General features: G+C 34.5%; 2 protein-coding genes across 5 annotated transcripts in view; both read left to right on the top strand.

Annotated features, from left to right (window-relative positions):
* grb2a (growth factor receptor-bound protein 2a) overlaps nucleotides 1-12,033 on the top strand; it is a 29,502-nt gene extending 17,469 nt beyond the window's left edge. For both annotated transcript variants that reach the window (XM_051113094.1, XM_051113095.1), the window contains exons 3-6: nucleotides 510-607; nucleotides 6,457-6,579; nucleotides 6,995-7,163; nucleotides 10,198-12,033. In XM_051113094.1, coding sequence (XP_050969051.1) covers nucleotides 510-607; nucleotides 6,457-6,579; nucleotides 6,995-7,163; nucleotides 10,198-10,383 — 576 coding nt within the window. In that variant the 3' untranslated portion in view covers nucleotides 10,384-12,033. The remainder of the gene's footprint in view (nucleotides 1-509; nucleotides 608-6,456; nucleotides 6,580-6,994; nucleotides 7,164-10,197) is intronic.
* A 2,005-nt stretch (nucleotides 12,034-14,038) lies between these two features.
* On the top strand, nucleotides 14,039-18,969 carry mif4gda (MIF4G domain containing a). Of its 3 annotated transcripts, none has more exons than XM_051111549.1 (6): nucleotides 14,039-14,177; nucleotides 14,462-14,526; nucleotides 14,664-14,773; nucleotides 14,954-15,109; nucleotides 15,202-15,294; nucleotides 18,019-18,965. In XM_051111549.1, exons 2-6 carry the CDS (start codon nucleotides 14,463-14,465, stop codon nucleotides 18,244-18,246), a joined length of 651 nt encoding a protein of 216 aa, XP_050967506.1. In that variant the 5' UTR covers nucleotides 14,039-14,177; nucleotide 14,462; the 3' UTR covers nucleotides 18,247-18,965. The 3 variants fall into 3 exon arrangements, with proteins under 3 accessions (XP_050967506.1, XP_050967504.1, XP_050967503.1); XM_051111547.1 differs by having other exon boundaries at nucleotides 14,100-14,185; nucleotides 15,014-15,109; nucleotides 18,019-18,969; XM_051111546.1 differs by having other exon boundaries at nucleotides 14,100-14,185; nucleotides 18,019-18,967.
* The last annotated feature ends 1,193 nt before the right edge of the window (nucleotides 18,970-20,162 follow it).

Genomic DNA, 20,162 nt, shown 5'->3' with positions numbered 1-20,162 from the left:
CTGTTTCAGCCCTTCACCTCTGAGACTGTACACACAGGGCTGTAATGCACTCCTTTCTTCATTTCATATTTGATAGTGATGGTCATTACCACAGATGGTATCATTGTGGGTACAGAATTGTACTTCAATTATGAAAGAGACATCAAATCCCAGCTATCAGGACAGATGCTAATGGCCCACATCTTTTTTTGCGTAATCCATCTGGTTCAGTTTTGCAATTCCACAAAACAGAGTGTGTGCAATGTATTTCTCATTAGTGCCAGTGAAGTCTTATGTATACAGGATGTTATGTGTGGCTTAAAGCTGAAATGAAGGATATTTCCTGTATGCTATTTATAGAGCAAGGCCTTGGGTTTTAAACACCACAGCCAGTGACATGATTGGCTCTTTAGGTTCTCTGTGTTCTTTGGGAAGCGACTTCTGTGAGTTGATTGGAGGTTTACTGTTTGGACACTGTGTAGTGATACCAGGCTGGACAGGTTTTAAAGTGTCTTTTGTTTTCCCGGCAGGTTTTAAATGAAGAATGTGACCAGAACTGGTACAAGGCAGAACTCAATGGAAAAGAAGGATTCATCCCTAAAAATTACATAGAAATGAAGCCACACCCGTAAGTAAGACTAAATATGTAAGAAAAAAAAAACTTTCACAAAAATTAAATTCTTTCATCAATAAATCACTCTCATGTAACTCCAAACCTGCAAGACTTTTGCCCATATTTGAAACACATAGGAAGACAATTTTAATAAAATCTGAAAGATTTCTGGAGCCTTCTTTAAAAGTACACTGGAAAAAAAAAAACATGGAATCTTCAAAATGTTCATAAAAACAAAGTAATTTGTATGAATCGAGCGTTTTAAAGAGGTCATCGGAAGCCCATTTTCCACAAGTTGATATGATTCTTTACTCTCTGTGGAGTGACGAGCTGCTCTAAGAGGTTGTTTACTTTAGCTGTATTTAGCGCATTTTGCCGCGAAACTTGCTAACTAGCACGTTATTAGGAAAGGTGATTGCAGAGATTCATAAAAAAAAACCCTTATACTCACTTCTGCTGTAGATGAAGCTGGATCACGACTAATTTGGGCGAACATAGACGCATTTATGTAGATCGGGAGGTGCATTCCCTTCACAAACAAACGTAATTTACTGTATCTTCAGCGGCTCAGATGTTGGGAGTAAATGACAACCACTATGTTCATTATTACATCCAGCAACACAACACCTCAATCGCTCAATATGAGATATTCTTGTCTAATTTTCATCCCTGCTTCGGCATTGAAACAATGGAGGTCAGCTGATCTGAGGTAAGACGCTCATGTCAATTAACTATTGTGGGAGCGGCTTCTGTTGGTGTGACGCCACAACGACAAGCATCTGAGAATGTGGCTTGATTTGAAAAAGGGGATATTATTTGTACAGCCTGAATAAAAACCACTGCATGGATTTTTATCATTATAGGGCAGGTTTGTACATACACTGCCAACACACATTAATGTTCAAACAACATGTAAAAGTTAAGTTTGCATCTGATGACCCCTTTAAATCAAATTTTCTGAAAAGACAATTATTTTGTGTAATGAACAAATTTAATTTAGCTTTTCCCAGAAGCTCATCCATACTTGCTTGACCAATGAGGTATGTTCTCACTTGACACACAAGCTACAGAGCCCTGAACATGACATGCAGAAAAAAAAAATTGTAAATCATGCACATGACATAATAATTAGTTCCCTTGCTTTACTAAATTGTGTGCACTATTTATGGATTCTTTTCCTCAAGGAAAAAACTTAACTCTATTAGTAGAATGGACAATGTCGGCCAGAAATCTCTCAGGTTTCATGAAAAATACTAAACAAAAGTCTTCCAAGTAGGTTAAGAATAACATTTCCTCCATGTTAGCAAATGTAGGAAAATAATGCAATAAACTATATATAAAATTACTAGGGATGTATTGATATCAAAGTCTTACAATACGATAATATTGCAATATGAATTCCATGATGCAAAATTTATTGCAATATTTTGAAGAAAAAAAAAAAGACAAATAAAGACTTTGAATTTTTTTTTACATTTTGTACGTTTTGAAGTTAAATTCTAAAATCTAATGCACTTTGAGAGTTCAAAATTAGGAGCTCCAACCCATGTTCCTAAGAAAACTTAAGTCAGAAAAAAAAGTCAGTGAATTGACTTGTACCTGAACTTTAAAGGGGACTCATCCCTCTTTTTATTTGCCGTATACATCTCAGTCTAAATTACATTCACACTTATGTTTCAGAAGCCGAACAAATTAGAATATAATAATAACAACAATTTTAATAATAATAATTGTTATTCCTATGACAGAAATAGCCATATACAGGTGCATCTAAAAAAAAATTAGAATGTCGTAAAAAAAGTTCTTTTGGTTTTTTTTTTTTTTTTGTAACTTATTTTAAAAACTGAAACTTTCATATATTCTAGATTAATTAAGTAGATTAGATTACTAGATTACTAAGTTAAGTAAAACATTTCAAAAGTTTTTTTGTGTTGATTTTGAGGATCTTACCGCTAATGGAATCCAGTATCTCAAAATATTAGAATATTTACATTTGAGTTTCATTAAATGACCATCCATACAGTATAAATTCTGGGTATCTCTTGTTCTTTGAAACCACAATAATAGGGAAGACTGCTGACTTGGCAATGGTCCAGAAGACAGTCATTGACACCCTCCACAAAGAGGGTAAGTCACAGAAGGTTGTTACTGAAAGGGGTGGCTGCTTTACAGAGTGCTGTATCAAAGCATATTAAATGCAACATTGACTGGAAAGAAGAAATTGGGTAGGAAAAGGTGCACAAGCAACAGGGATGACCACAAAATTGAGAATACTGTCAAGCAAAGCCAATTCAAACACTTGGGAGAGCTTCACATGGAGTGGACTGAAGCCGGAGTTAGCGCATCAAGAGTCACCACGCTTAGATGTCTTCAGGAAAAGGACTACCAAGCCGCTTCTGAAACAAAAAACAACGTCAGAAGCATCTTACCTGGGAAAAGGAGAAAAAGAACTGGACTGTTGCTCAGTGGTCCAAAGTCCTCTTAAAAAAAAAAAAAAAAAGTAAATTTTGCATTTCATGTTGAAATCATGATCCCAGAGTCTGGAGGAAGACTGGAGAGGCACAGAATCTAAGCCAGTGTGAAGTTTCTGAAGTCAGTGATGATTTGGGGTGCTGTGATGTCTGCTGGTGTTGGTCCACTGTGTTTTATCAAGTGCAAAGTCAATGCAGCCATCTACCAGGAGATTTTGGAGCATTTTATGCTTCCATCTGCTGACAAGCTTTGTGGAGATGCTGATTTCCTTTACCAGCAGGACTTTAGCACCTGCCCACAGTGCCAAACCACTTCTAAGTGGTTTGCTGACCATGATATTACTGTGCTTGATTGGCCAGCCAATGGCCTGACCTGAACCGCATTGAGAATCTATGAGATCTTTTCAAGAGACAGATGATAAACAGTCGATCCAGCAATATACAGACAAGTTGAAGGCTCACACTGCAAAAAAAAAAAAAAAAAAAAAAAAAGGCTTGTCTTACTTAGCATTTTTGTCTTGTTTCTAGTCAAAATATCTAAAAAATCTTAAATTAAGATGCATTTACTAGATAAGCAAAACAACATTAGAAATTTAGTCTTGTTTCCATGGGTAAAAAACTAAATTAAGTTATTTTAGCTTAAAATAAGTAAAATTATCTGCCAGTGGGGTAAGTAAAATACTCTTGTTTTAAGAATATTTTACTTACCCCACTGGCAGATATTTTTACTTGTTTTCAGGGGGAAAAAACTAAATTAAGTTAATTTTGCTTAAAACAAGACTAAATAGCTAATGTTATTCTGCTTATCTAGTAAATGCATCTTGATTTAAAATTTTTTAGATATTTTGACTAGAAACAAGACACAAATACTAAGTAAGATAAGCCTTTTTTTGCAGTGCAATAGTGCCTCAGCAGTGCCAAAGGCTGATCACTTCCATGCCACACCTCACTGATGCTGTAATTTGTGCTAAGAGCAAGTAATTTGCTGTAATTTGTGCTGCCGACCAAGTATTGAGTGCATAAATAAACATACTTTAAAGAACTTGAACTTTTCTGTTTTGCAAATCCTTTTTTAAATGATCTTAGGAAATATTCTAATATTTTGAGATACTGGATTTTTTACTTTCACAAGCTATAAGCTCTAATCATCAAAATTAAAACAAAAAAAGCTCAAAAATGTCTTACTTTACATGTAATGAATCTAGAATATATGAACGTTTCAGTTTTTGAAAGAAGTTACAAACAAAAATTTAACTTTTTCAGGGCATTCTAATTTTTGAGATGCACCTGTATTGTAAAACAACTGCATTGTAAAACATATGAAAATGAATATTTCAAATGTATATTATTTTTGCTTTACACTACAGTAGGGAAATTAGAATATTTCTTTCCTAATTTCTACATTTGAAAGAGTTTTGAATTTGGACTGCAGTAAAGTTACCCATTTAAACCGCTAGCTGTCAGCAATTCATACTGCACTTTTAAGCTTATTTTGATGGAAACAGCAGTAGAGCTTTTATCTTTAAGGAAAACTATAGCTTATAAAAATGCATCTCACTACAAATATAGTGAAATTCCCAAATGTGCAGTAAACTCACTGAACATGCAATAAACGATTAACTGCATTCATTCACTGGGAAGACATCGAATCACAAGCTGACCGCCTAAACAAAGTGTTCGCTTCGCTTTGAAACGTGCAGCGAAAACAGACTTGATGTATAGATTAAGCTATGTTGTGCTTTCTGTTTTAGTTTATTTGACAGATACTGTGCCAAAGCATATAGGCCCAAAACACAACTTTAAAGACCTGTTATGTTAGAATATCTTAAAAATCTACCTTTTTTTTGGGCCGTAAGACCTATGTCATTTTATATCATCATGTGACCACGATAATATCAAGACCGTTGTGCTATTGCGAAACCAGGATATTGATAATATCATTACTTTCCTAAAAATTACAGATCTTTTGAAGGTCTTTAGTTGTTTATTTTTTTGTTCAGTATGCTAGGGGTGTGATGAGACACTTATCCCACGAGACAAGACGAGACACGAGACTGGGTTCACGAGAACGAGATGAGACGAGATTTTTAAACTTCTCTTAAGAAATCCTCAATGATGAAATATATAGGGAAAATAGCCTTTTATTTAACTGAAAAAGACAAAATGCAAAAAATGTAGGTGCATTTTGAACTTTGTGAAATTAAACTTCCAATTTAATGAATTATATGCAGTAATAAACAACATTTAAACGAGATTCACGACTCTGGATAATTTGAGAATCCCAGTTATTTTTAATAAATTGGAGACCATGATTCTCTCACGATTCTGGAGAAAGAAAAAGATTAGAAAACTAAACAAAATAACGTAATTTACTAGTGGTTCTGAGAAACTGTTCATTGCTTAAGTCTTTTAAAAAAATATATTCATTTGAACAAAATAATAAAAAAAAAAACATTTAATAAAGGAGTCAGTGTCTCACTTCATTAAGACTTGTTTGACTATTGAAATCTTCTGAATGAATGATTCAATGACATACCTTTTTTTAAACGGGCAGTTGTCGCCACCTCCTAACGGAAGAGGATAAGCGTTACTGTACATACAAGATAGTTTCGTTTTGATCGCTACTGTAGACAATAAGTGTTTATACCCAAACTATTAACTTTTATCCCAGTACTTCTGTTATTTAAACGTCTGTAACATGGAAGTAGTGATTATAATGTGCTTGAAAAGACTGTTTGTGTTGCTCTTTCTGCGTTCACATTTACCCCGACCCTATGATTAACATTAATATGGGTAGCGACAAAACATGCTTCTCACGCTCCACTGACACTCGCGATGTAAAACAGTCCTAATAGATATAGCTAAATGGTTGTCATTCAGGATTAAGATTGCGTGGGTGTTTGAATCTAGATCTTAATATCTTAAGGAATAATCGTGCAGCTCTAATGTGAACACTGTTTTACAAGGATATGGTCACGATATCTCACGAGATCACGTGACCATATCACGTGCTACGAGATCTCGTCACATCCCTACAGTATGCCAAACCTACTGTTGCAGAATGTCAATGTAATGTCCAATTTAGTACTGATTTAGTTAAGAGTCCATTTCTTTTTCAGAACAATACCTCTCGAATATACAGCATACTAATATACAATCTAATTAACCCTCTGTATTCCCTCTTTGTTCAACTACTTTCCATCCAGTAGACCCACGGAAACATTATATATTTAATACATGAGCTTCCCAGTCTCATGACTGCTTTGCATTCTTAAAATTCAAAACTCTTGTATAATGGTATGTCATTATGTATTCTACAAAGTATCTCGAAAAAACCTTTGCATTCTACAAAGTATCTGAACCGCTGCTTTTGGATTTGTTCTGAATACGCAGGTGGTTTTATGGGAAGATTCCCCGTGCAAAAGCAGAAGAAATGTTAAATAAACAGAGACACGATGGAGCTTTTCTCATTAGAGAGAGTGAGAGTGCACCTGGAGACTTCTCGCTGTCTGTCAAGTATGTATTTGTCATGCATGTTTTGCCAATTTGTATATGACTGTTCTGAAGTCCTAATAATGAGCTCTTAGAAACAAAGGCTGCTACTTTTAAAATTTTGATGCAGTAATTGAAACTGTTCTTGTAAATAGGGGCATGTCAATGAATAATTGATGCAATGCAGAACAAAATATGGCCGTTCTCAGCACTTTATTTGTGTGTTATTGCAAATTCTTTTTGTGTGGTTTCTAAACTAGGCCAACACTGTCTGAATCTTTCAAAGAGTTCTCCACATCCCAGATAGCTGCAGACCTTAGGGCTCATGATAAACTGAACAGTGCAGAGTTCTTCACTATAATTGCAATATCCAAGTGTTGTAAATGCAGCCGGCTATGATGGAATTCTCTAAACACTGTTTGTTTTCCGTTTCCTGTAGATTTGGGAATGATGTCCAACACTTCAAAGTCTTAAGGGATGGAGCAGGAAAATACTTCTTGTGGGTGGTCAAATTTAACTCATTAAACTCTTTAGTGGATTATCATCGGTCCACTTCTGTGTCCAGGAATCAGCCCATTTTCCTCAGGGACATTGAACAGGTACCACAGGTAGGACTGGATCAGTGCTGAAACATTTCTCAAATACTGTATGATACACTTTGGTGTCGCATTTTTAAACCATTAAATGTTAAATGCACAAATACTGTGCATTACACCTTTTCAACTATTTCCAAGAAAAAAAAAAAAATATATATATATATATATATATATATATATATATATATATTTTTTTTTTTTTTTTTATATATATATATTTATATATATATAGTTTTGCTTCAACCCTAATCAAACGCACCTGCAACAAGGTCTAAAGGGTTACTAGAAAGTTACAGGCATGTGACTTTTAATTAGGGTTAGAGCTAAACTCTGCAGGGCTGCGGCTCTCCAGGACTGGAGTTCGCCACCCCTGATATATACAGTTGTCAACATTGGATCAAGTGGATCAAAAACAGTTCATCAAAGTTTTCCTAAGACAAGAACGGGTATTGTTTTTGGTTTTAGGACAACTTTGATGAAATGTTTTGATCCGCTTCAAATGTTGTCTACTGTATGTGTGTATATATATATATATATATATACATATATCTTCCTGTGATTAACAATATTTTCTGAAGGTAAAAAACTATTCAGCTGAGAGTGTGCTTGTTTAGACTTCAAACAAGTTTGTTAATAAAGATAAAGATAACGTCTGTTTGAAAATTTGTTTTTAGTGAGCTCCAGGGCGTCAGCGGCAATTCAACGCTCATGATCAGTCACGCTGAGAGCAGTCTTACCTCGGCCAGTTCTTCTGGAATTTCCCACTGGCTCTGATGAGATATAATTAATTTTGGGTAAATCTAACGGGCAGTTTTTGGTCTCATTAATCTATTATTTGTTCCAGAGCAGATAGTTTTGGCAGAATCTCATCATGTTTTTGTAAATTCAATGCTATATGTCAGAGCATTGTTTGTGTACTTTTGACTGAATTGCCTAGCAACTTACTCCATTGTGGGGTCAAACTGTTGTATAAACGCAATATCACATGAGTGGACATGAGATATTGCTGTGTATCAGCACGCAGTTATTACCTATGACACTCGGTCTGCGGCCTTGTGCATACAGCCAAATCACAGCGTGCCAATATTCAGCCATATCTCACATCTACTCGTGATATTGCTTATACATAAGCTATGTGCATAAGGCCTTAAGTAATCACAGCATACCAATATACTGCCATATCACACAGCTACTCTTGTGATATTATGTTTACAACTGTTCGCCGGCACAAGTCTATAAATACATAAGAAAAAGTGTCTTTAAAAAACACTTCTGTGTGAACTACTTCCTTCTGCCATGATTCAAATCTCAAGTTGACAGTTTAACAGCTGAACACAAGCCTCTGTTACTAATTTAAAAATGTCACTTTAGAACTAGTAATGAAGGAACGGTAAGTTGCTCCATTGAAAGCTTACTGTATTAAATGTTCACGGTATTATGTTGAGTATTATGAGAGAGAGGAACTGAGCGAGTGTGATTACCTGCATCTGATACAACATTCATTCTTCAGCTCAATCTGATAATACACATAAACATTAGTTGGAATGTTCACTGAGGAAAGCCATATCTTTGTCGTACTATCCTTTCATCTGTTAAGGGTGATTTCCAATGGCAGCGCTCCTCAGTGCATTTGATGGGTGCATCCTGCAAGGTGTTGTTGAAAGTAAAAATAACGTATTTGTTTACAAACCTGTTTCAGCGTCCTTCAATATAAAATCTTTACTGCTGACTTTCTTGTCAGTCTCTTTTTGCCATCTGATGGAGGAATGATGTAATTACTATTACCATCATGATTTTATGCACACAGTTTACCAATAATAAATACTATTATTAAATACTACTGTTATTTATATAAAATATTATTTATTGAAAAATAAACAACAACAGCCATCATAAACGTTACTAGGCAATTCAGTCAAAAGTATAAAGGTGGCGTTCTGATATATAGCATTAAATATTCATAAAACATAACGTGATGAGATTTGTGGCCCTTTGACAACATTATTTGCCCTGGAACAAAAAATAGATTAATGAGACCAAACACTGACCGTGCGATTTCCCCAAAACGAATTACATCTTGTGTTTAACCACTATAGAGATATCAGAGCCAGCTGCAAATTCCAGAAGAACTGGCTGATATAAGGCTGCTCTCGACGGGTTCGTTTCTGGTATTTATTGCGATAACAATATCAATGACGATAATTCAGGGAAATCCTGTTTCTTTAGAGAAAAGTATTATATTTCCTATTTTTACACAAAATAGAGTGTTGTGAGCATTACTGAGTAAACACGTAATGTAATGACTGTTTAATTCACTGAAATGTGAATTAAAATGTTTGTACTTTCTGTACTGGAAGCTCCTAACACCAAGATGAATTCATGTGTGTAAAATTACACTGGGCAATAAAGCTCTTTCTGATTCGGAAGCCGGAGGGTGTCCTTGTGCAGAAACTCCACTAATGCTTTGTAGCAGAAGTAATAGTACTGACGACGCTTCAAGGAGAAGTCCACTTCCAAAACAAAGATTTGCATATTATGTACTCACCCCCTTGTCATCCAAGATGTTCATGTCTTTCTTTCTGCAGTCGTAAAGAAATTGTTTCTTGAGGAAAACATTTTAGCATTTTTCTCCATATAATGGACTGCTATGGTGCCCCGATTTTGAACTTCCAAAATGCAGTTTAAATGTGGCTTCAAACGATCCCAAATGTGGTTATAAACGAGATGAGATTACAATGAGCTCGCGCAGCGCGGCTGTTTGAACTGTGGTCCGAGTGAATAAACGGTCCATGTGGCGCGATTCAAATGAGTTGCGCTGTTTCGTTCCGCTTTTGGTGCATAAAAATTATATGGAACATTTATTGAACTCTTAATATCGTTTTATCGAGGAAAATTATATCGTTATCAAATTATCATTATCGAATTATCGCCCAGCCCTAGTTTTACCGCTATATCGCAAGCGATAAGATATCGCCCATCCCTAGCATTAGGTCACACTGATGGCAATATTGTCGTAATTCTCAACATCTCTACTTTTGTTCCACAGCATTCCACATATGTTCAAGCTTTGTTTGACTTCGACCCTCAAGAGGATGGAGAGCTGGGTTTCAGGCGTGGAGATTTTATCCAGGTCTTGGACAACTCGGATCCTAATTGGTGGAAGGGGGCTTGTCACGGACAGACCGGAATGTTCCCTCGCAATTATGTCACACCTGTCAATCAAAACATGTAACTTTCAGAGAAAATGTTTGCTTGATAAAGGCACCTGTGGACTGCGAGCTGGGTTGCCATGGAAACAGAAACCACGGAGTGATGGAGAGAAAAGGCTCAATTGGTGACGTGGATGTCGATTGGCTGGAAAAATAAGGACTGCGCTGTTTGGAGTGGCTGACATTTTAAGCACTATTGGCTGTGTGAGAAAAATGCTCCAGACTGATATTTTGTTTATGTACTGTGTATCACATCAGCTTTGCTTTATATGCAACTTTATTTTGTGTTACATGACATCAGCTGTACTAATGAAAAATTGTATCTTACGTGAAGGAAAGTCACAATATCACGGTCACAATACTGGTACAGTTTCGCACCAGGATTCATTTTAACCAACATGTTATGCTTGATTTGTATTGTTAAAATGCATCATACATTGATTTTTGTATTTATCCTTTGTCATCTTTCCAGATAGTGTTACTGTTATTTGGTGATCAAGCATAATGCCATATAATTTCATTTCATACCATAGTCAAATAAACTTAAATGTAGTCGTGTTTTTCTTAAAGGGACAGTTCACACAAAAATAAAAATTCTGTCATTATTTACTCACCCTCATGTGTTCCAAACATCTATGACTTTGTTCTGTAGAAGAAATGTCTGAAATGTGTTCAAAATATCTGTATTTGTGTTTCACAGAAGAAAGACAGTCATACAGGTTTGGAACATCATGAAGGTGATGCCAGAATTGCTTTTTTGAGTAAACTGTCCCTTTAAATCAAAATAGCTTGAAAATAATGTAATGGTGCCAAAGCCTTTGTAGCAGATCAGTGATCAAATGTAACAAATTTGGAGCATTTCATGAACCCCTTTAAAATGGCACTGGTTATATGATTCTATTTGGGATTTTCATAGAGTATGTTGGTTACTCTTGATTATTCCTGAATAAATTCAACAGAATAAAGACATTTCCAGTGAAACCTCCCAATGCACGTGTACAGATCTTTTTTGTGTGAAGAAAAAAAAATTGTTTGACTATCAAACGTTTGAGATATCTGCTTCGTATTGAACAAAATTCAGTGATCCGGACTTTGTGCCATCTAGAATGATGCCGTATAACTGTGCTGACAAAGGGCTGAACTTGCTCAGATGGATTACTTATTAGTATGCATTTTGTTGTAATGTCATGGAAGTTCATTACCACACTTTACAGGAGACATTAGGTGCCTCTTTTTGAAGCTGAGGGCTGTACACTGTTTATGATGCCATTTGAGGTTGTTCGTTTTTGTTTCTGTTTTTGTAAGCCACTTTTTAAAGCTGAATTATTATTTTTTATCTTTAAAGTGGAAAGCTAATGTACATCAAAAACTTGTAGCCGTTCAGTTTCTTTCTACTAGGTAATTTTCTTTTAATTCAAATTATTTTTTTAAATGTTTGATGTATGTTTTGTTGCTTGTAAACGTAGAAATGAGATGCATTTACCTCTCTGTCATAATGGAATAATGTTTTGTGTTGATACTAAATCATTTCATCAGCTGCAGTAAACCTCAACAATAGACATTTACAGTACATGGCATCAGTTTGCTGTCTGCATAGTGAAGTTTCATAATGCTGGAGATTATGTATACCTGCACAATGTAGATTATGAGTGAAATACATTTCATAACATTTACTCCTCTTAAGTGTTTATTTTATTTTGTGTGGGTTCTTTTTTTTGTGCTGTCCAATACATATAAATATATACAATACACACACATAATATGTAAACACAAACGTTTATTTTTTAGTGATTTTATTTTTTTCTATTATAGTATATAGAATATACAAAGAGTTCAGAGCTAAACAATAAAATGGAAATGTGACTTTAGTTTATTGTTTTATTTTATTTGTTACATTTCAAGATAATTGCTAGGAGAAAAAATCATGCAATGTACACGACCAGTCCAAAGTTTAATGTTTTTTAAAGAAGTCTCTAATGCTCACCAAGTCTGCATTTATTTGATCCAAAGTAAAGCAAAACAGTAACATTTTGAAATATTTTTACTATTTAAAATAACTCTTTTCTATTTTAATACATTTTAAAATGTCATTTATTCCTGTGATTTTAAATATGAATTTTTAGCATCATCACTCCAGTCACATGATCCTTCAGAAATCATTCTAATTTTCTGATTTGCTGCTCAAAAAAACATTATTTTTGTCTGTTGTTGTTCATAACATTTACTCCTCTTATTTATTTTATTTTGTGGTTTTTTTTTTTTTGTGCTGTCAAATACTTATAATACATACAAATATACACAATACACACATAATATGTAAACAAAAACTTTTATTTTTTAGTGATTTTTTTTTTCTATTATAATATATAGAATATACAAAGAGTTCAGGACTAAACAATAAAATAGAAGTGTGACTGCTTTTTCTTTTCTTTTCTTTTTTTTTTTTCTTTTCTTTTGTTTTGTTTTATTTGCTACATTTCAAGATAATTGCCAGGAGAAAAAAAATCATGTAATATACACTACCAGTCAAAAATTTTTGGACAGTAAGATTTTTAATGTTTTTAAAGAAGTCTCTAATGCTCACCAAGCCTGCATTTATATGATCCAAGTATAGCAAAACAAGTAACATTTTTAAATATATTTACTATTTAAAATAACTGTTTTCTATTATAATATATTTTAAAATGTAATTTAATCCAGTGATTTCAAATCAGAATTTTTAGCATCATCACTCCAGTCACATGATCCTTCAGAAATCATTCTAATATTCTGATTTGCCGCTCAAAAAACATTATTATTATTGTTGTCGTTGTTGTTGTTGTGTTGAAAACAGCTAAGTAGAATTTTTTCAGGTTTCTTTGATGAATAGAAAGTTCAAAGAAGAAATAGAAATCTTTTTCAACATTATAAATGTCTTTAACATCACTTTTTAAAAGAATTAATTTCTGTAATTTCCTTCTCCAAAAAAGAAGAAGAAGAAATGTTTCTTGAACAGCAAATCAGCATATTAAAATGATTTCTGAAGGATCATGTGACACTGAAGACTGGGGTAACGGATGCTGAAAATGTAGATTTGATCAAAAGAATTACATTTTAAAATATATTGAAATAGAAAACTGTTATTTCAAATAGTAAAAATATGTACTTTTCCCGTTTTTATACTTTAGATCAAATTAATGCAATGGGCAGAAGAGACAGCTTTAAAAACATTTAAAATCTTACTGTTCAAAAACTTTTGACTGGTAGTAAATCTATCATCTGTTTATATTTTCATTTAGAATACTCTCTGGTTCTATATTCTAATCTATAGAATGAAGAATGGGTGACAGAATTCCTTTACTAGAGCAATATGTAAATCATATAAACACACAGTAGCATAAAATGTTCATTCATTATCAATTCCATTATAACGTCATGACAATTCCGACAGACTCTTTTCTCTTGTCTCTGTTGGTTGGGGCCACCAACAACCTCTACATGTTTATACTTGTTACTTTGTCGCCCTCTAGTGACATTTTGCAAAATATATATATCTATATATTTTTAGAACCACGCACAGATAACCAGTAATATTGTGAGATTTATATAAACAGTTTACAGAAATTGTGTAAAAAAAAAAAACAAAAAAAAAAAAAAAAACTCGAAAACAGATTCGTTGATTTTAAATCTATAATCATAAGATACAAGTCATAGTGGCGCATGTCTGTATTAAATCCAGCAAAATAATGGAATTCGAAGGCTTGTCTAAAAGCGCATGCGCAGTGGCCAGTCCCACGCCATCAGGAAACGAATGAAACAAGCGCGAGGATCGTTTGGAGTAAGGGGGTGATTTGGAAATGTGTCTTTTCGTAATGTTTTGACACAAATTAATTTTTCAACGAAGCTAGAATTCTGTGCTAAGTGGAAAACTGACAAAAAATTGAGCCCAGCGATTTTCAGCAAGATGAGCCATGCACGCCAGCGAACCTTGTCATGTTCTGTTTTGTTTTGTTATCGTGCAGTGCAAATTATTTTATATTTATTTGTTAAATGAATCATTTGTTTATTGCTTCTCTCGTTTCCCTGTCCCGATTACCGTATATTCTTTCTAATTCCGAGCAGCATGGATTCTGCATGGACAGCTTTTGATGTGGTAACTCAGACTATGCTTCAAAAAGCATTTGACGGTAGGCAAACTTTGCCTGACTTTGTTTGATAGTTTATTAAAATGCATTGGCAATATTTTGCAGAAACATACCATTAGCTTAGGTCTGCAGGCTTTAACAGAAAAAAAAAAAAAAAAAATGACACCACTTCTTTGCAGATCCCAAGACAGTTGATTTGGAGAAGCTGTCTAACGCCATTGTAGACCAGTCATTGAAAGACCTCTCATTCTGTAAAGATGCTGGCCGCATGTGTTATGCTGTAGTTCAGGTAAGTGTTTCTTTAGTTGCTCATTAACTTGTGACCTCATCAAAACATAAGCTGTTTTCATGAACCTACATCTTTGTTGCTGCTGCTGTCTGAAAAAAACAGTATGAAATCAAACTCTATTGAAACCCTATTTGTTATTATTATTACATGGTGAATAATCTTTTGCACTACTGTGAATAGGCAGAAGCTCAGAAAGCTGCAACCAGTGTATTCAGGCGAAATCTGTTGACACGTTTACAGCAGGAGTTCACTGCCAGAGAACAGACTCGAAACCGCTCCGTGCGGGAGTGGGTGTGTTTGGTCACATTTATCTGCAGCATATTTGATTACATCAAGGTAAAAGATCTTACTTGCAAGTAGTATTTTTAATTATTTAAATGTATTTTTTTCCTTAACATGGTTTTTTACACTTGAAATTATTTTTTTAGGTGAACAATGCTCCTCTTGTGGCCCTTGTGGATCCTGTATATGACTGCCTCTATAGGTTGGCTCAGCCAGATGCCCTGATTAATGAGGAAGAGGTAAGATGTATTTCAGAATCAGCACATACATTTTTGGAAGTAAATTTTTGAATGTCTGCTGCATTGGAACCTTAACCTTGTTTTAAATTTCAGTAGCGTTTACACTACAGATTGTAAGAATGTCAGTGGACAAACTACTATTAGCTTTGTGCTAATAAAGTAATTTAGTGTAATATTTTACATATGAAATGAGAAGTAAATCCAAAATTACATTATTCATAAAACTGTAGGTCAAAAATACCCAGATGAATTATGCAGAGATTCTGAAATGTGCATCCAGTAGATGCTTTGCTATCCCATGAGACAATAAGAGAGGGTTCATAAATGACATGATTGACACTGTGGGCCACTTGAAAATCCCAGCACGCACAGTTATGGATGAAATTTTTAAGGAATATTAATAATCGGTTTTCATTACCATTAACGGTCAACTAATCGTTAATGCTAATTTTGAATAAATGCTTGTGGAGAACTCCAAATATACCCACGTAGTATCAAAAATTCCAATGGTACACATTGTGGGGTAACTATTTTTCTGCTTATCTGAACATAAGCTTAAATATCAAGCTTTATTTCAACTTTAAAAGGGTTAGGTCACTCAAAAAATAAAAATTCTGTCATTAATTACTCACCCTCATGTTGTTCCAAGCCTGTAAGACCTTTGTTTATCTTTAGAATACAAATTGAGATATTTTTGATTAAATCCAAGAGCTTTCTGACCCTCCACAGACCGCAACACAACTACCACATTCAAGGCCCAGAATGGTAGTAAAGACATCGTTGAAGTAGTCCATGTGACACCAGTGGTTCAACCTTAATTTTATGAAGCTACAAGAATACTTTTTGTCTTCGACACAAGCGTTGTGGTGCTTCTCTTGAACATGTGAAAACAGAAGAGAATAAATTGTTATTCTCTATGGAGGGTCAGAAAGCTAGCAGATTTAATAAAAAATATCTTAATTTGTGTTCCGAAGATGAACGAACATCTTACGGGTTTGGAACAACATGAGGGTGAGTAATTACTGACAGGATTGTCATTTTTGGGTAAACTGACCCTTTAATGCTTAAGGCTGGAATAACCTAAACCGCTTTTAAAATGTAAACAGTTTTAACTCTAGGCATCATACACTTGACAACTATGTAAATGGTTATGGAGAAAAAACATCAATCACTAAACAACTGAAGACCATGACTTTCATGTGGTTCCAAACAAACTTACATAGAAATGTGCAGCATTGCTGGTAGGCATATGACATATTAAAGGAGAACTCCACTTACAGAACAACAATTTATAGTTGATGTACTCACCCCCTTGTCATCCAAGATGTTCATGTCTTTCTTTCTTCAGTTGTAAAGAAATTGTTTTTTGAGGAAAAGATTTCATGCAGTTTAAATGTGGCTTCAAACGATCCCAAATGCGATTGTAGATCCCAGTCAAGGAAGAAGGGTCTTACAGCGAAACAATCAGTTATTTTCGTAAAAAGTATACAATTTATATACTTTTTAATGTCAAACGCTTATCTTGTCTCGCTCTGCCTGAACTGTTTGTTTTTTCCCGGTTCATGACAGTTAAGGTATGTCAATAAAATCTCATGTTCTCCCTCAACTTCAAAATCGTCCTATATCGCTGTTTTACCTTTTTTGTTAAGGGTGTTTGATCTCCTTTGAATGTTCACTTTGCAAAGACTGTGTCGGTACTTCTGCAGCGATGTAGGATGATTTTGAAATGATTTTTGAAGTTGAGGGAGAAAATACGGCATATTTCGGAAAGTTTTTCGGCATACCCTCACTGTCTTGAGTCAGAATACACAGAGTTCAAGAGTACGAGCATTTGAGATTAAAAAGTATTTAAACTGTATTTTTTTTTATAAAAATAACCAAGCATCATTACTCTAGTCTTCAATGTCACATGACCCTTCAGAAATCATTCTAATATGCTGATATGCTGTTCAAGAAACATTTTTTTTTATCAATATTTAAAACAGTTGTTTCAACATAATGTTTTTTTGAGCAGCAAATCAGACTATTGGTATGATTTCTGAAGGATCATGTGACTGGAGTAAGGATGCTGAAAATTCAACTGAAATCACAGGTATAAATGACATTTTAAAATCTTAAAAGAAAGAAAACAGTTATTTTAAACAGTACAAATATTTTAGAATTTTACATGCACGCTTGGTGAGCAGAAGAGACTTCTTTAAAAAACATTAAAAATCTTACTGTTCAAAAACTTTTGACTGGTAGTGTAGCTGTGACTTCTCCAGACTGCAAATTGAGGCAAAAGTCTGTGCAGAAGTAGTGTAATGTATTCCAGCCTTTAACAACACACAGGGAGCACTTTTTTCTGATTCCTCACTCAGCACTCATTTAAACACACAATGAAATGCATGTTATGCTGCCTCTCTATTCATAATATCACTGTAAATAATGACAAAATAAAGCTCTTATTGCCATGTTGTACTTTAACATCCCGTTTTTGTGCTGAAATTGATAAATCAGCAATAGATAAGGCTAATTGATTTCATTATTGAAGGTGATTCATCAATTAACAGTTACTCATTGATATCCCTATGCAAACGTAGCTTGTCCAGATTGTCGATTGTAGCATCTTCTCTTACGGTACATGAATTTGGATGCAGCAAAACACATTTTGAACAATTTCCAGCTTATTCTGGATCCATAAAAACAACTAAATAACAAGAATTTCCTTTGTGTTTCGAACAGGTGGACTGCCTGGTTGTACAGCTCCATCGTGTTGGCGAGCAGCTGGAGCAAACAAACTCCCAGCGCATGAACCAGCTGTTTTACTTGCTACGGGATGGTTTTCTCCTTCAGGAAGACCTCAGCTCCATGACAAGACTCTTGCTTCTGGAGATCTTGGAGTTCAGGGCCAGTGGCTGGACCCTTACTGACACTGCACACAAGTACTACTACAGTGAAGTAGCTGACTGAGAGGGACTGAGAAGAGAATGATGTTCCTTGTTACCATTTGGATTTCAAGCATTCCGTGTTCGCAGAAGGTCTAAAGAGTACTTCATGGGAGAAAGAAGTGGAATCCCCGTGTAATAGTACTGTGGAGAATTATGGCAGAGCTTGTGCTCGTGCATTTTGCATGTGTTGTGTTCAGCGTTTGAGTTTAGCACAGAATGTTCAGTTTTTGTGTTCTCTTTTGAAGTCAGGATCATGGATCTGCACTGGATATTGATTTGATGCAATAAGAAAAGCAATCGCTATCAGCTCCAAAAACTGTGAGCCACCAGCAGTGTTCTTGAATGGCAGTTGTCTTTTCTGGATTTTGTTATTCTTAGAGGTTTGATACAGTGCACACTCTTTGTATTTTTACAGTCAACCTCAGAGGAAGATTGTCTGACCTTTACCTGTGTTGTTAATATAATAGGATAATAGGATTTTATATTTGTTTATAATGCTACATTGTTAAAGTTTCTCTATGGGTCAGGATGTGTGAAAAATGTTCAGTCATTTTGGCTGCTGTAAGTTTATTTTACAAAATTTGAGGGCATTTACATTGTCTTGTTTAGATACTATAACGTCTGCTATTTTGAATTTCATAAATACAGGTTTTGCTCTCTCTGTCTCTCTCTTTTTGCCAACTTGGAAGGATTTTGTAAAGTGCATTGATATAGAAAGGAATTAACAGTATGAACAGATTAACTAAATTGTCATTTTGTTACTGTAGTAAGTTATTAAATTATTTTAAATGGTGCCAGTTCAGTATCATTGGGTAATATGGCAAAAAAGTGTGTCATCAACAAACTCCCCTAATTTGCTAGATTTCTAAACAAACATTAAAATGAACATAGTCTTAAAATATCCTAAATATTTCAAGTAAACTTAAAATACTAAGTACATAAAATAATACATGTTATTATGGGCTAATATGTAAGTAACTAATTAAGCTATACAAGTATTTCAAATATAAAATAACTTAATATAGCTAAATATTTAACTTCATACAAATTAAAGCTTTATAAGATATAAATATAAAGCTCTGATTTGTATGCAAGTTCAATATTTAGCACCTAGAAGTTATTTTGTATGTTAAATATTTTTATTACACAAATAATCAGTTACTTTAATTTTTACTTAAAATTAAATTATTCGGCACCCGGGCTAGTGTAAATTGCTTGTTACTAAAAAAAAAAAAAAAAACATAAATTAAAAACTCACATAAACACCCACAAGCCAAGACCATAAACTGCCAAATGCAGGTATAAAACACAAGATTAACAATTATCTAATCAACTTTTTATAGTTCTGTTATTTTATAAAGCAAATGATGGTTTGGAAAGATATTTTATGATTTTACTGCATTAAAATGAAATGCAAAAAACTGCATAAAGTTTAATAGTGACTAATTTGCATCACCCAGTTTTTGCATCAACTTTGCAGGCTACATTTTATAGGTGTGACATGGCATTATTACCCAGTCGCCTATGGTGGATGGTGTCATGTCCAAGAAGCACTGTCACTGCATTACCACTTCCAAAGTTTGTGCTAGATTCCTCCCTTCCATAGCTGTGCATCAAGACACCACTCATGGGTTTATTCACAGCTGGCCAGATGTCAATTCAGACACAGCAGTGCAACTCAACAACCAGAAAAAAAATATACATTTATACCTTGATGATCATGTTTAGGCATGCATATGCTTCATTATTTTGATCGGTTACACTTATACTGGCCTGACTTGGAGCTGGTAGTTTTCCCAGTATAATCACTGGCGTCTAGATTATGTAAATATGTAATAAGCATGCAGTTGGTGCATGATCTGGAAGTCCATCAGGTGAATTTTATGAGCGTCTGTATTTCAGTCACAGAATTTTGCTATGCAAGGTTAATAGAACATG

Source organism: Labeo rohita, chromosome 6, assembly GCF_022985175.1.
Source record: "Labeo rohita strain BAU-BD-2019 chromosome 6, IGBB_LRoh.1.0, whole genome shotgun sequence".
Lineage (NCBI taxonomy): Eukaryota > Metazoa > Chordata > Actinopteri > Cypriniformes > Cyprinidae > Labeo > Labeo rohita.
Note: the sequence above shows the minus strand (reverse complement) of the source record. Positions and strands in the feature narration are given on the sequence as shown.

Excerpts from the sequence above, each read along its gene's own strand:
- mif4gda (XM_051111546.1), top strand. The coding sequence starts at position 14,115 with ATGCGCAGTGGCCAGTCCCACGCCATCAGGAAACGAATGAAACAAGCG. Across the intron at positions 14,527-14,663 it reads GCTTCAAAAAGCATTTGACG|ATCCCAAGACAGTTGATTTG; the intron begins GTAGGCAAACTT and ends ACTTCTTTGCAG. Across the intron at positions 15,295-18,018 it reads CCCTGATTAATGAGGAAGAG|GTGGACTGCCTGGTTGTACA; the intron begins GTAAGATGTATT and ends TGTTTCGAACAG.